Source organism: Neovison vison, chromosome 4, assembly GCF_020171115.1.
Source record: "Neovison vison isolate M4711 chromosome 4, ASM_NN_V1, whole genome shotgun sequence".
NCBI classification, from domain to species: Eukaryota; Metazoa; Chordata; class Mammalia; order Carnivora; family Mustelidae; genus Neogale; species Neogale vison.
In genome coordinates, this window is record NC_058094.1 from 229,970,627 (window position 1) to 229,985,210 (window position 14,584).

The 14,584-nt window shown below is 58.4% G+C and overlaps 1 protein-coding gene across 3 annotated transcripts in view; it reads left to right on the plus strand.

Moving 5' to 3' along the window:
- UBE3C (ubiquitin protein ligase E3C) overlaps positions 1-14,061 on the plus strand; it is a 112,204-nt gene extending 98,143 nt beyond the window's left edge. The window contains exon 23 of one of the 3 annotated variants that reach the window (XM_044246927.1): positions 13,996-14,061. In XM_044246927.1, the coding sequence (XP_044102862.1) occupies positions 13,996-14,031 (36 nt within the window). In that variant the 3' untranslated portion in view covers positions 14,032-14,061. Of the gene's footprint in view, positions 1-491; positions 1,400-6,658; positions 8,199-13,995 lie in introns of those variants that run through there. The other 2 variants (XM_044246925.1, XM_044246926.1) reach the window with 2 other exon arrangements.
- The last annotated feature ends 523 nt before the right edge of the window (positions 14,062-14,584 follow it).

The following is a 14,584-nucleotide window of genomic DNA, read 5'->3' on the forward strand; positions in this document are numbered from 1 at the left end:
TGCTCTGCTGGGTTAACGAACAGAGAGGCATGTCCTCCGGAACCTTCGATCAGTGAGTTAGATGGTAGGAGTTATTCTTTAAATTGTTACTTTGAGGGGCGCCTGGGTGGCTCAGTGGGTTAAGCCTCTGCCTTCAGCTCAAGTCATGGTCCCAGGGTCCTGGGATCGAGCCCCGCATCAGGCTCTCTGCTCAGTGAGGAGTCTGCTTCTCCCTCTCTCTCTGTCTGCCTCTCTGCGTACTGGTGATCTCTGTCAAATGAATGAATAAAATCTTTAAAAAAAATTTTTTTAGAAGTCTTAAAAAAAAAGAAGTTGACTGTCAGGAGCTCCGCACGGCACCCAGTGGGACCGCCGAGCCGGAGCCGTGGAGGGGAGAAGAGGGAGGGGGCGTGCGTGCGGGCAGGGCTTGTGCAACGGGCGCTGCTGTACTTTGGAAGCGGTGAGTCATTTTCAGCGAAACCAGAACTAAAAATCACTCCTCTGTCTTGCAGAGTACCAAGGTAGGAAGTAAGCGTGCCCAGCAAGGCACACGGAAGCCACTTCATCAATCAGACACAGAACACACTAAGAGTCCTGCAGTAGATACGGGACATTAATGAGAGAGCCGAACCATTGCAAGGGACATAGAATAAACTCACCTGTTAAGGGGACAACTTCCAGACTGGGTTAAAAAAACCCTGCTGCATACCAGCGGTACACGTCAGCAGGGACTCAGAAAGTGAGCGGTGTTTCAGGCTCGCTGTGGAACCGGCCCTGGCTGGGCCGACTACGTGGTGCCAAGCACTGGCCCACGGGCCCACACTGGAAAACGGGCCTCTGTGACTCTGAGGAAAACCAGGCAGCAGCCTGGAATAAACACGGACGGCTCTGCCGTTCAGTTCCTCGTGGCATGTCATGCAGTCTGGGGATGTTCCTGGTGGGGCCTGGAGAGCGGGAAGAGCGGGGGGCGGCGCGCCAACCCATGGAAAGGGCCTTCTGGGGACCAAGTTTTATCATCTGGTCCTGTAAACAGTCATGAGACATGCTAAGATTGCAGTAACGGTCGGGTAGTTTTATCAGCAACCTTTTATTATGAGCAACCAGGCTTCTAGAATCTTCCTGCTTCAAAAGGACACCAAACCTAGACGTAAGGAAAGTAAGGACCTAGTTCCATGAAAGGAGGTTTGGAAGGCCCACTCCCATCAGAACGGAGAGGAGGACCCAGAGATTTCTGCCGGATCCTGACTAATTTCGTCGAGGGCTGGTAAGAATTAGGGGTGTGGCTGGAAGGGGAAGGTTCCAGAGATTTGGGAACTGGAGGAGAATGTGTTAAAAGGCCTGAGAGAGTGTTGCAAGTTTAAAGGAGAGGAGAAGTGAGGGGCTTTACGTTAGGTTTTTAAATCCCACGTAGAGAGGCAGCTGGGGGGCTCAGTCATGAAGTGTCTGTCTTCGACTCAGGTCATGGTCCCAGGGTCCTGGGATCGAGTCCCGCATCGGGCTCCTTGCTCTGCAGGAAGCCTGCTTCTCCCTCTGCCTCTGCTGCCACTTCCCCTGCTTGTGCTCTCTCCCTCTCTCTCTCTCTGACAAAGAAATAAATAAAACTTTATAAAAAGAGAAGTCCTGCATGGAGTCATAGTGAGCTCTGGTCCCTCTTAGTGACCCCACACAGTCACGACTGAGCTGTCATCAGACCATGAAAAATTCTTTGCGGAGCTATGAGACAGTCTTCCTAGTTTAGATTTTTCCAAGGATCTAAAATATATTAAATGTAAAATTTAGAGTTTTCAGATATCTTTGCATTTGTCCTAAGTCAGACTCCAGAGTGGAAGAAATCACCTTAATATTTGTGCTTTCCAGTTGGCTAGTCAGGCCGGGCAAGACTGTCCTTCAGTCCAAGTGCCATAAGGAGCAAAGGCAAACCTGCATAATTTAAAGTTACAAAACTCAGTGCTGCATTATTGGAGAAGAATAGCGTCTGCTAAAGCTAATTAAAGTTTAATATGTTCAGTGAATGTGATTGTTACAGACAAAAAAATCATTAAAGTGCTGTAGAAAATTGTTAAGTTGCCATCGGGCCACGTAACAAATTGATGATTTTTCTCACTCTGAATTAATGCAAATTCCCGTTGTGCTCTGTTTAATTATGCACGACACAGTGCCCTTGACTCAGATTTCAATGAAGAACTTCATTTTTTTTACTTTTAAGGCTCCAAGGAGGAAATTCAATTAGCATTATGAAAGAAACGCCGAAATGGGGCATTTAATTCAAAATGTGTCTCAGGCTCCCCCATGTAGCTGGTCACTCCCCTTCCCTGTGCCGCTGACTCTGCCTTCAGAGGTCCTTTTGTATTTCAAAACTGTGATGTTTTCATCTTAGATTATTCAAGCATTTGAGAAAATTAACTGCGCTCCATGTAGTCAGAATGTGAAATAATAAATGTAATTAATGTGCTTTCTGTTTCTCTTTTGGTTCCTGTTCTGACACTTTGATGAGACACTTAAAGTGGCAAATAAACTATAATTTTTTAAAAGACAGTGGTTTTAACACACACTATGTGCCACATATACTGTTTAAATGAAGCTTTCAGTTTAGCTGAAACGTACCCGGGCTGGTGAGCCGCGTGTAAGTCTGCAGTCAGCGTCGTGTGGGCCGCGCCGTTCCCAGCCGTGCCCGCGCTGTGAGGTCCGTGCTAAATTCAGCCTGCGAACGAGGCAAAACCCGCCCGGAAGCCGCCTGGGCTAGCTGGGGACGGGGTGCAGGTGCCTCCCAGGGCCCCCATCTGAGCAGGGGCATCGCTCCGATTTTGTCTTCTCATTTCCATGGTGGTGGCTCGTAGGGAATTAATTTTTTATGCTCTTTGATCATAATTCTTGAATATAATTTAAGCCTATAATAGAGGCTTTTTTTCACTTAGCGTTACGTCAGGATCATTTTTCTTCATATTAAAACATCTTTGAAATTTTTTTTAAGATTTTATTTATTTGACACAGAGAGATCACAAGTAGGCAGAGAGGCAGGCAGAGAGAGAGGGGGAAGCAGATACTTGAAATAATTTTAATAAATTTCGTAATGTCCCCTCCTGCAAATTTACCACAATTGACTTCCTGTTTCTTATTAGTTGATTACAACTCTTCTTCCGCACGAGGCTAGGAACCTCGTTGTGCGTGAGTCATGATCTGTGTCTTGGATTGTCTGCTGAGGACGCCGTCCTGGGAGGGAGGTCAGGGCTGTGCGTCGAGGCTTCCTGTGCCCGCGCCAGGCTGGCCTCGCGGGGAGTCAAGAGGGAGGCGGATTGCGCGAGAAGGTGCCCGCCGCCGTCTGAGTGAGCTTTCGCTCTGCTGTGGGAAGCACAGGTGTCTTGTCACAGCTCGGAGGAGGAAGCCTGTGACAGGTGCACAGGGCACTGACCCCGAGGAGAAACCATCTATTCCAGGTACCAGCCAGGCGCCTATGGGGGCCGTTTTGCTTTCCTGGGCCCCGTTTCCTGGTGCAGTGAGGGGTGCAGGCTCCGGCAGCGTGTCTGAAATCCCTCAGCACCGGGGCTACAAGCACGCTTGCTCGAGCGTTGGCAGAGGCAGGCTTTCGGGCCGGAGGCCGTCGGCACGTCATCGGGCTCCTGCTGCGGGCGGGCACGCGGACCGCACCGGGGCCGGGTGCAGCTGCTGTGCGCGGGAGAGGGTGCGGTCACTGTGGCCGCCGCAGAGCTCCGCGCACGGCCTGCCCAGTCGAGTTACCCACGGGCACACGCGCCTGCACGGGGGTGAGGGGACGTACCTGTCCCCTCACCCCTTTTAATTTGTAAAATTAAGAAGTAACCTGACTGTCCGTGGGCCAGCGGGGCCGCGTCACATCCAGTAGGACGCCGCACAGCCGCAGAAAAGCAGGAGGGCAGAGCGCGGAGACAGAGGAGCGCGTGGACCGTGACCGAGGTCCACGACAGTGTCCGGAGTACGCGGACGTCCTCCGACTTCGGGTGGGGCGGGGGGAGCCGTTCTCTCTCGGGGCACAGATCTCCGTGGGCCTGCGCGGAAGACCCCGGCGCGGCGCTCAGGGGCCGGTGGCCAGGCCGCGGAGACTTTGTCCGCCAGCGCCCCGGGACAAGCGAGCCACCTGTCTGCCGCCCCCTTCTCTTGCCCCTGGTCCCTGAGTTCACGGAGGGGCTGGGTCGCTCCTCTGTCTGTCCCGTGAGCCTGGTCGCTAGAGGGTCCGCAGCCTCCAGACCTGAATTTCTCTCCTGGCGGTAACGTCGCGTGGGTAACATTGTCTGCGCGCCAGCGTCGCGGCGGCGGGGGCCGGGCCGGGGCAGGAGTCGGGTGGGCCCACGGGTGGCAGACGCCCCTTGCCGCTGCCCCCAGATCCCTTCCGTCCTGCGCCGGTAAAGCAGCCGTTTGCCGACTGCAGCGTCTCCTCACGTCCCAGCTGGCGTCGCCTGTGAAGAAAAGTTTATTTTTTTCTCACCAGTTCGTGGGTCACACCGAGGGCTCCGTGCAGAGATGGTCGAATAAGCCGTGATCTTTGTTCACTTGCCGGTTCCCAGGACCGGGGGTGAGCCAGCGCCCGGGGCAGCCCTCCGCTCGGCTCCTGGCCACCAGCGTGCGCCCGTGGCTTCAGCACCCGCGCACCTCGGCCACTGCAGGCGTCCCCTTCCCTCGGAGCGAGCGCCCACGTTCGGGGACTGCGGGGTGGCTTGGTGGGCTGGCACGTGGCCACGCTCGTCAGGTGGTTCTCCTGGCTCCGTGGGGGTCCTGGGTCCTTCCCGTGAGAAGTAGGTTCGCAGAAGCTGAAACCCACGCGTCCGGCTGTTTGTCGTCGCGCATGGTCGTGATTTCCGGGCTTGGACGCCGAGACGGCGCTCGCAGACGGGTGGGTTTTCCCCCAAGAGAACATCACATCACAAGTTCAGACTGACATTTCCAATTCAAATTCAGACTTCCAAGGTTTTTGTTTTTTATTTTACTTTTGGATTTTGTCTTACCGGTGATAGTTGTGGTTTTCATTTGCTCCTTTGCTTCATCTCCTAGTGAGTTCTCGGCTCTCATGGTCCGGGGCGTTCTGTGTGGATGGGCACCAGTTCTATGGAACGCCACGTGGCTTCAGAACACCACCACGGGCGTGGGCGGGGGGCGCCTGGTGGGCTCCCTGCTCACGCTCGAGCCCTCTCTCACAAACAAATCAATAAAATCTTTTTTTTATAACTTTATTTTTTTTTAGATTTTATTGATTTATTTGACAGAGAGAGACCACAAGTAGGCAGAGAGTTGGGGGGAAGCAGGCTCCCCGCCGAGCAGAGAGCCCGATGTGGGGCTCGATCCCAGGACCCTGGGATCATGACCTGAGCCGAAGGCAGAGGCTTCAACCCACTGAGCCACCCAGGCGCCCCAATAAAATCTTTTTTTAAAGATGTTTTTATTTATTTGATAGAGGGAGGGAGCACAGAGGGAGAAGGAGAGGGAGAAGCAGACTCTGCACTGAGCAGGGAGCCTTACGTGGGGCTCGACGCCAGGACTCTGGGATCATGACCTGAGCTGAAGGCAGACACTGAACAACTGAGCCCCCCAGGTGCCCCCACTTTCTGGTTTTCTGATAGTAGCCATCCCAGCGGAGGTGAGGTCGTAAACAATATGGACTTTTCAGCCTCCAGTTTCTCTTCTCAGTTCTTCATATCGGAGTTGTTTTTTGTTTTTTTTTTCTTTAATAGATATTATTTATTTATTTGACAGAGACACAGCGAGAGAAGGAACACAAGCAGGGGAGTGGGAGATGGGGAAGCAGGCTCCCAGCTGAGCAGGGAGCCTGATGCAGGGCTTGACCTCATGACCCTGGGATCATGACCTGCGCCGAAGGCAGACACTTAACTGACTGAGCCACCCAGGTGCCCATAAATAAAATCTATAAAAAGAAACAGAAAACCACTCAGAACAATGCCTCGCTGTGAGATTCAGCCACCAGAGTGTAGCTTCCTTGGTTTCATTTTGCTTCAGTATTTTTTTTTTTAAGATTTTATTTATTTATTTGACAGAGAGATCACAAGCAGGCAGAGAGGCAGGCAGAGAGAGAGGAGGAAGCAGGCTCCCTCCCTGCTGAGCAGAGAGCCCGATGCGGGACTCGATCCCAGGACCCTGGGATCATGACCTGAGCCGAAGGCAGAGGCTTAACCCACTGAGCCACCCAGGCGCCCCTTGCTTTCAGTATTTTAAGATCACTGTTTTCCTCCCCATTTGAATGAATTTGTTTTTTTGGTTTGTTTTTTGTTTTTTTTTTTTTCTGTTGGGACATCCATGTGGCTCTGAGTTTGGAGAAGACGTGCTCTGCCACTGTCCCTCCCCGCTGCTCCTTCCCCCGGCGGCTTCTGTCTGCTCTGACACAGGCCACAGCCGCCGGCGTTCACGTCTGCACACTCATGCCTTCTTAAACGACCGTGGAGGCCCTGCTCAGGGGAGAGGTTCTGTTTCCCACGAGTGGATGTCCTTCTCGCCCTTTCTCCTGCACGAAGCGTGGTGCCCAGTGCCTGCCGTCCGCAGCGCGCAGGCTCGAGCACCGCCAGAAACCGGACGTCTTTCGGGAAAATGCAACCACGGCGTTTTCCCGTTGGGAGCAGGCGGGTTTTGTGTGCTTTTAAAAAGTCCATCCAGGGGCCGCCCATTAAGGCCGCGTCCTGCACGCCTGCTCTCTTTTCAGGAGCTGTACCCCGCCTTCTGCATTCACAACGGAGGCTCCGACCTGGAGCGGCTGCCCACGGCCAGCACCTGCATGAACCTGCTCAAGCTGCCAGAGTTCCGCGACGAGGCGCTGCTGCGCAGCAAGCTGCTGTACGCCATCGAGTGCGCTGCTGGCTTCGAGCTGAGCTGAGCGGAGCGCAGCGGCGCCGCCCCCTGAGGAGCGACCAGGGCCCGCACCGCGGGCAGCACCCCCGGCCGCGAGGGCGCTGGGGCCGGACTCCCGCAGCTCTCCTGCCCCCCCCGTCCCTCCCTCCCCTCCCCCTCGTTCCAGATGGTCCGTGAAGTCATGGTCACTCACTTAGATGGACACTGCTTTTCCGACAGCGTGGACTCACACGCGTCCCGTGCCGTGCGGCTACTGTGGCGGCCGAAAGGGGCGCCGTGTTGAGACTAGTGGCAACTCAGTGAAATTAACCAAAGAAGAAGCTTTGGCTTTGCTAGTGGACTTGAGCCCTTCCTGAGCTGGGGGCCGGGGGCGGCAGCGCGGTGCTCGTCGGCAGACACGCCCGGCCTGAGAGCTGGAGGCGCATCCTCTCGGGGCTCCTGCTTCTCGTGTGGCGGAATTGTTTACAGTCCTGACTGTTCAAACTGAAGGCGTTTTCTCTCCTGCTGCCTTTTCCCAACGTGGTTAGGTTTGGAAAATACACAGCAATGATAATATTTTATTTGTGCTTTTTAAGCCATTCCCCTGAACGGGACGAGCATGCTTGTTTCGGTTTACGCTGACCGCATCGTGCCGGCCGGCTGTTCCTGTGGGGGGGGGTGTGTGGGCGGACGAGGGGCTCCCGCGTCCAGCTCCCAGCGCGGCTGCGGGCTTCCGGGAGAGGGGAGGGGCTCTCCTGTCCCGCAGCGCGTGTGGCCCGGGATCGGCGGCGGCTGGGGGAGAGCAGACACTGGCATCGATCTGAGTCACTTGAACCAAAGTGGCGGGCTGCGGCTTTGCACTGGGCACGGCCTGCTGTGGCGGGACCTCGAGGCCGCCCACCCTCCGCACCCCGGGGCCGCGCCCGCCCCTCTCCCCGGTCCCTGGGCAGCGCGCCAGGCTTTTGCACCCTCTGCTTCTCGACGGTGCTGCTCCAGAGGAAGACCGGACAGCCCCAGTCGCGTGTCCGGGGGGAGGGTGCTGGTGACTCTTCAGAAGGCACTTTATCAGGACGTACCTTGTTGCTGGGTGATGTCGGCCTCTGAGAGCAGGGAGCGCGTCTGAGCACCCACTGGGAGAGCCAGACCGACCCTCGCTGACGCCGGGGGCCTGAGGGCTCTCGCTCTGACCTCCTCTGCCTCACCTAGCGTTTCCTGCCACTGGGGCTGCGGGGGCTGTCCTATGGAATTGACCAGAATTAGCAATATGCTTTTAAATGCGGGGAAACTGAATGACACTTTTAAGACAATGACCATATCAAAACAAAATGTATAATTTCATAATTTGAATAATAAATTAAGTGTTTAAATGCTATTTGTAGTCTTGATATACAGAAATAAAATAATTAGGGTTTGTCCTTGGTTTTATCTTTATTTTAGGTTGGTTTACATTGGACGTTCTGGACCTTCTCGGCATAGTGGTTTGTGCATTTTGTTAGGCGTATTCTGGAAGCAGACTGTCTGGGACCGAAGGCAGCGGCGGTTACACTTACTTGGGTTTTCTCAGCTCTCCTGAGCCTATTTATTTATTTGTATGTTTCAGTGGTTAAATATTTGCATTAAATGTTTTTTTCCCCAAGATTGTGTTGGAGTCCCCCGAGATCATTGTGGTTCGCTACGGGAACGATTATTTCCCCCGGGCGCGTACATGGCGTCAGGTAACGAGGTGGAAAGACACCCTGTGGCTCTGCTGAGACCCCGCCAGGCCGCACAGGAAGCCGCCACCCCTGCACGGACACGCTGCCCCCCGCACACCTGCGTGCCCTCCTGGCGCTCGCTGGGCTGCCCTTCTCGGGGCTGCTGCCGGCCAGAGCCCCCGCCCGGGAGGGACGCCGCCTCCTCACGGCTCTCCGCGTGGTTAGCAAGACACGTGCAGGAAGATCTCCTGTGCTTTGTTTGCCTCGCTGTGTAGCGTCCTACTCTGTGCTTGCTGCTGGCGGTTTCGTGTGCAAGCCGGGGTGCTGAGGTAAAGCCGGGCTTCATCCTGGTACTTCTCACGCCCGCCTGCAGGTGGGCCCCGGCTGGCCGTCCTCGGTGCCGGTGACAGTTCCACCGGCGAGTCGCGGGAACACCTCCGCACAGCCCAGCGAGCTCCACGGAGCCCGCGGCAGCCACGCGCGGTCGCAGGCACACCGTCGGCAGCGATGGGGAACGGAGCCTGGGCCTCGCAGACCCGCCGACGCTCACGGGACTTGCAGCACAGGAAGGGCTCTGGAAGCTTCCCCAGTGGGAGTGGGGAGCTTGGCAGAATTTCGTACTGAAGCTGCCTCACACTTTAAAGAGAGAGAAACGGCCAAAGGCGTACGGTGATGCAAGTAAAACAGAAAGAACCTGAAGAAGCCGACCAAAGCCACTCCTTCGCTGAGCTCTTGCAGCCGAGACAGAAGCTCAGAAACGGAGAACAGTCTGCGCTTTGAAATTCGTCTGTTCTGGCCCAGGGGGCATTCCGAGTGAGCAGTGACCAGTCTGAACTGACAGCCACGTGGTGCCGCGCGGGACGCGGCTTCCCCGACACCGCCGTCCGCGGGCGAAGGTGTGCGCCGAGGTCTGTCTTCGTCGTCCAGAGGCATCTCCTGGCGCGGTGCCGGCCGCTGCAGTCGGCAGCTTCAGCGCGTCCCGCGGGAGGCGCTGCAGAGCGGAGAGGACCTGTGGGCTGCAGGGCTGTGGGCCACGCAAAGCTCCCTGCTTCCAGAAGATTCTGAGGGGAGTTCGTAGAGCCTGAGTACTGGGTGCATCCGCTGGTGTGTGAGATGGGGATGCTTAGGTACTTGGGCTTCCCAGCCGCGTTGCGCGGGGACGTGCAGTAGAAGCTCACTTTAGCCTGGTCTCACGTGGTTTGATGCCACGTCTACCGGCTGCGGGTGTGGACGACGGCGTCCGACCCAGGCCTTAGGAAGCCGGACGCTGCCCTGTCAGGCGCCGTCGCGGTGTCCTCTGCAGAGGCGGGCCGAGGACAGTCCCCCATCTGTCTTCCCTCCCCTCCGCTCCTGCTGTGGGGGACGGCTCCCCGTTTGCCTCTGGGTGCCTCTCGGAAAGGAGCGTCCCTCGCTGTGTTTGGGACGACTCGGCGCGCTGCGTGAGTCCGGGTGTGGCGGCTCCGCCGTCCGCACTTAATGAGCCGAAGCTCCGTTCACCTTACCCGGGAGCCCCCACCACGGGCCTCCTCGCTGGGCTCTGGGGTCAGCACCGGGGAGCAGACGCACCTGCAGAGGCTTGGGGCCACGTGTGTTTTCTCTCCCCCCAGAGTCAAAGCAGAGGGCAGCCTTCCGGTGACCTTGAGCTTGCCATGGAGGTGGGACCATGCGTGCGGTCGAGTGGGGACACGGGGTCTGAGCACCTCTTGGGGCTCCGGCGGGCCGACCACTAGAGCTGCGGGCAAGAGACACGTTCTGGTTCTGGGTGAGCCTGTGGCCTGCTGAGCTTTCCAGAAGCTTCTGCTTGGACACGGCGCTCTCTGGAGCAGCTGGGGTGAGGCGGTAAGTGGCTGCCGGACACACTAGGCCCGAGAGCGGAGAGCCAGCCGGAGGGTCCCGCTGCATGGATTGCCCCGTGTTCGTCACGAACATTCATCTCCTGTCTGATGAGCTTCCTGTGGCTGCCGTCCCATGCCCCCGTCGGGTGGCGGGAACGGCAGCCTCTGTCCTCTGTGCGGGAGGCCCGGAGGCGTTTGATGCCAACCCGGCTCTCACTGGGGAGGATCCTGTTCTCTGCCTCTTCCCCTCCTGGTGGCTGCTGGCAGTCCGTGCCGTGGCCGTTCTCCTGCCCACGTCAAACCTCTGCCTGCGCTGCTCGGGTGCCCGACGAGGAGCCCGAGCGACCCACCTCAAGATGCGTGACCCCACCTGCAAAGTCCTCTTTCCCACGTAAGGCCGCCTTCCCAGGCTCTAGGGGTGAGAACACGGACCTCTGCTGGGGGCCCACCGTGCAGCCCGGCACCCCTGTACTTTCCCTCCCGGCAGCAGAGCAGCGCCCTCGACGAGCCCCGTAACTGGGCAGTCGGGAACCGCGGAGCGCCGAGCAGGTCCGTCCTTCACGGTCAGGGAAATGCAGGCTCACCCCAGATCAGGGTCCCCGGCTGGAACGGGATGGTCCGGGGGGGCTGACCAGTCCGCATTTTTTCAAGTGTCCCAGACAGTCCTTGGGTAGCTGTCAGGAAACAATGACGTCACTTCGGAGCGTCTTGAGTTGATAAGTGCTTCAGGGCAGGGCTGCAGAGTGTCCCCACGCCTCCGAGCTGTGTGGGATCCGTTTCCTCCGTTCTGGGCAGTACTGGGCCCTCTGCTGCGGAGCAAGGCTGGTTCCCTCCAGCGCAAGTGCCCCAGACAGGGTTGCTGGGAGACGGGCCGGGCAGTGACCCCTTGTGGCCCCTTGTGGCTCCCTCCCCCCACACACACACGAGCAGGTGTATCTGGGGGTCCCAGTCCAGACGCAGACAACAGTTCACACACTGCGTTTGTGTCCAGAGGACTCCCCTGTACCTCCACTCCCCCCTCGACCCAGACTCCGTGAGCCGGAGACACCTGCCAAGCCCCGCCTGGGCCCCGGGTCACCTGCCGGCACTGCTCCCGCCACGGCCGGACCGACCACTCCTCACCACGTCCTGCCGCCTCCCGTCCTGAGTCCTAGTCTTGGGTTTGCCTGGCTCTGCAGGTGCCTCTCCAAGGTTCCCCTGCTCCTGTCCTCGGTCACCTCCAGTCTGTTTTTACCTCAGTAGCCCAAGGAGACCAGGGGTCCTAAGCCGGTCCTCCTCCATCAGAGTCCGAGGCGAGGCCCTGGTGACAGTACCTGATCCCTCCCTCTTGCTCACTGGGCTCCACTGGCTGCTTTGGCTTCTGCCCCTGGCCTCAGGGCCTTTGCACTCGCTCCCTGTACCACAGACACTCAGGTGCCCCCTCACTTTCTTCAGGCACTTCTTTGCTCAGTGTCGTCTTTCCTTACCTCTTACTAAAAACTGCCGCCGCTCTCTGTGCCCCTCGTGGCCCGTCCTCACTTCCTTACAGCGTCCTCGGCTGCGCTAGTTCCGTCTGATGTGTGATGGCCTCCATGCTGGGCAGGTCCGTCCTCCGCCCCCTCCCCACTAGCATGTAAGCGTCACGGGGGTAGGAGTTTGTGTCAACGGCACTGTTCCGACTCCCGGAATAATGCCCAGCACACAGCCGGCAGCTCTGTAATCCTTGTGGAATGAAGTCGCTTTGTGAATCAAGAAAAGCTTTGCCAACCCAAGCAGGTTTCAGGTGAACGTGCAGATGTGGACCCTCGGGCCCCCATGGGAGACCCTTTGCCAACAGCAGTGAGGGGTCGGTTCTCTTTACAGGCTGTCCTGCTCTTTTGGCCCCAGGACAGACCCTTCTGGGGTGCTGTGCCTTCCGTGGGGACTCTGCCGAGTGCCCAGCGGGGGGCTTTCTTGCCCTCCTGGGCGCGGACGCCGTCGCCTCGGGGGGTCCACAGGCCGCACGCGCGCCCTCTGCTGGTGGCGGGTGCGGCTGTGCGCCCGGGGCCCCTCGGAGTCTGCCCGGCCACCGTCAGGAGCTAGTGACCTGTCAAGAAGCTTGAACCTCGGGGCGCCTGGGTGGCTCAGTGGGTTAAAGCCTCTGCCTTCAGCTCAGGTCATGATCCCAGAATCCTGGGATCGAGCCCCGCATCGGGCTCTCTGCTCGGCAGGGAGCCTGCTTCTTCCTCTCTCTCTCCCTGCCTCTCTGCCTACTTGTGATCTCTGTCTGTCAAATAAATAAATAAAATCTTTAAAAAAAAAAAAAAAAAGAAGCTTGAACCTCGTGGCAGAACCAGTGGGGCTGTCCTGCTGTGTCTTCTTCACGTGCTGGCCCTAGAACCACAGGACGGAAAGCAAGGCTTTTGCGGAGCGTCTTAGATCAAGTTTCAAGTCCCTTCACCTCCGCTGCTCAGAGCGCCACCCAGTTAGCAGAGGAGCCGCAGTCCTGGGCCCGGGTTTACGCCAAGACGGGGGCACAGTTGGGGAGCCTGGTGTGTGGGTGTTGAGAGATGGAGAAAACTTAAGTGTCCACCCGCTGATGGGTGAGAAAATCAGCTGGTTTTGACCCCAAAAGCGCAGGCGACAGAAGCTCGTCGGCGCATCTTTGTTTCCTTTCGAGTAGACTTTAAGGGCAGTTTAGGTTCTCAGCCAAACTGCCCAGCGCACAGGTAGCGTCTGGAACGGTGTTAACGGAAGCCGGTCCGGCCGCGACTGACTCCACGTGGGCTCTCGCCCCGACCCCCCCGCCTGCGTGTCTCTGCCCTCGCCTGGGCGGCCGTGGGTCCGTGGAGGCTCCTCCCGCCCAGCTGCCCGTCCGCCTCGCCTCCGCCTGTCCTGCAGGAGACCGAGCGGCTCCCGCGTACTGCCCTGTCCCACCGCGCTCAGGACGGGCACGTGCGGCGGGGCCTGGGGGAGGCAACTGCGCAGCCAGCACGGAGTCATCCCAGCAGGCGGAGGGTCCCGCAGCCGGCACCGGGGCTGGAGAACCCGCCCCACTCAGGCACGTGAACTGACCGCCGCCAGGGCCACACTCTCGCCACGCTGACCCTCCCCGTCCCCGCACGGGAAGGGCCGCTGCCCCGCAGGCCGTGCCCGCTGGGTCTCACACGGAGCCGAGATCCTCCCCGGCCGGGTCTGCCCATCGCCTGCGCACCCGTGCACGGCCTTCTTGCGTGGCTTGTTAACTTCTTATCCTCGTCCTGTGTCTGTCCTGTCGCTCTGTCTCGTGTGGCAGATGAGAAACCCAGTGAACTCTCAGGAAATGTCATTGAGTTTTGCTTTTTTTTTTAAAGATTTTATTTATTTGACAGACAGAGATCACAAGCAGGCAGAGAGGCAGGCAGAGAGAGGGGGGGAAGCAGGCTCCCCACTGAGCAGAGAGCCCATGCAGGGCTCGATCCCAGGACCCTGAGATCATGACCTGAGCCGAAGGCAGGGGCTTAACCCACGGAGCCCCCCAGGCGCCCCTATTTATGTATTTGACAGACAGAAACACAGTGAGAGAGGGAACATGGTAGGAGGGGTCGGAGAGGGTGAGGCAGGCTTCCTGCAAGCAGAGAGCCTGATGAGGGGCTTGATCTCAGGACCCTGGGGTCAGGACCTGAGCTGAAGGCAGCCACCTGACGACTGACACCCCCGCCCGGCGCCCCTGTCTTTGAGTTCAGAGTCGTGAGCCTGCTGTGGTGTTGCTGTTCTGCTGAATAAAGCCGGTCGTGGAGACACGACTCCTGTGTGCTCGTGGCAGGCCCCAGACGGGCTGAACCACGTCGGAGGAGGACGCCAGAGCCGCCCCGCGCCCCGCCTGCTGACCACCCCGCGACGGGACGCCAGCGGTCAGAGGCTCACCCGACACCCAGTCCACCGTGCCCTCAGTCCTGGGCTTCCGGGGCCAGAGCTGTGAGAAGTTACCGTGCGCGGAGTCCCCACGAGCCGCGCTGTCTCCGGGGCACGCAGCACACGCGCCCACAGGCTCATCCGGTCGCCGCCGCCTTCCCTGCCTGCAGGAAGCCTCTTGCTGGCACCCTGACCTCTGACCTCTGGCCCCCAACTGGACTGCCCCCGCCCTTACTCTGGTGCCCGGGACACTCTGGCTTAGGCAGGTCATGGGGCCCTCCGTCCTCCCGCTGTGTCCCCTGGCCACATGGCTGGGCTCCCCTGGAGGGCCGGCCCTAGCCCGCCTCTGTTCTGTGCCGGCGGCCACCACGTCCTGCCCACAGCCCGGTGTCTCACACGTGGGTCTTCGGTCGGACCTCC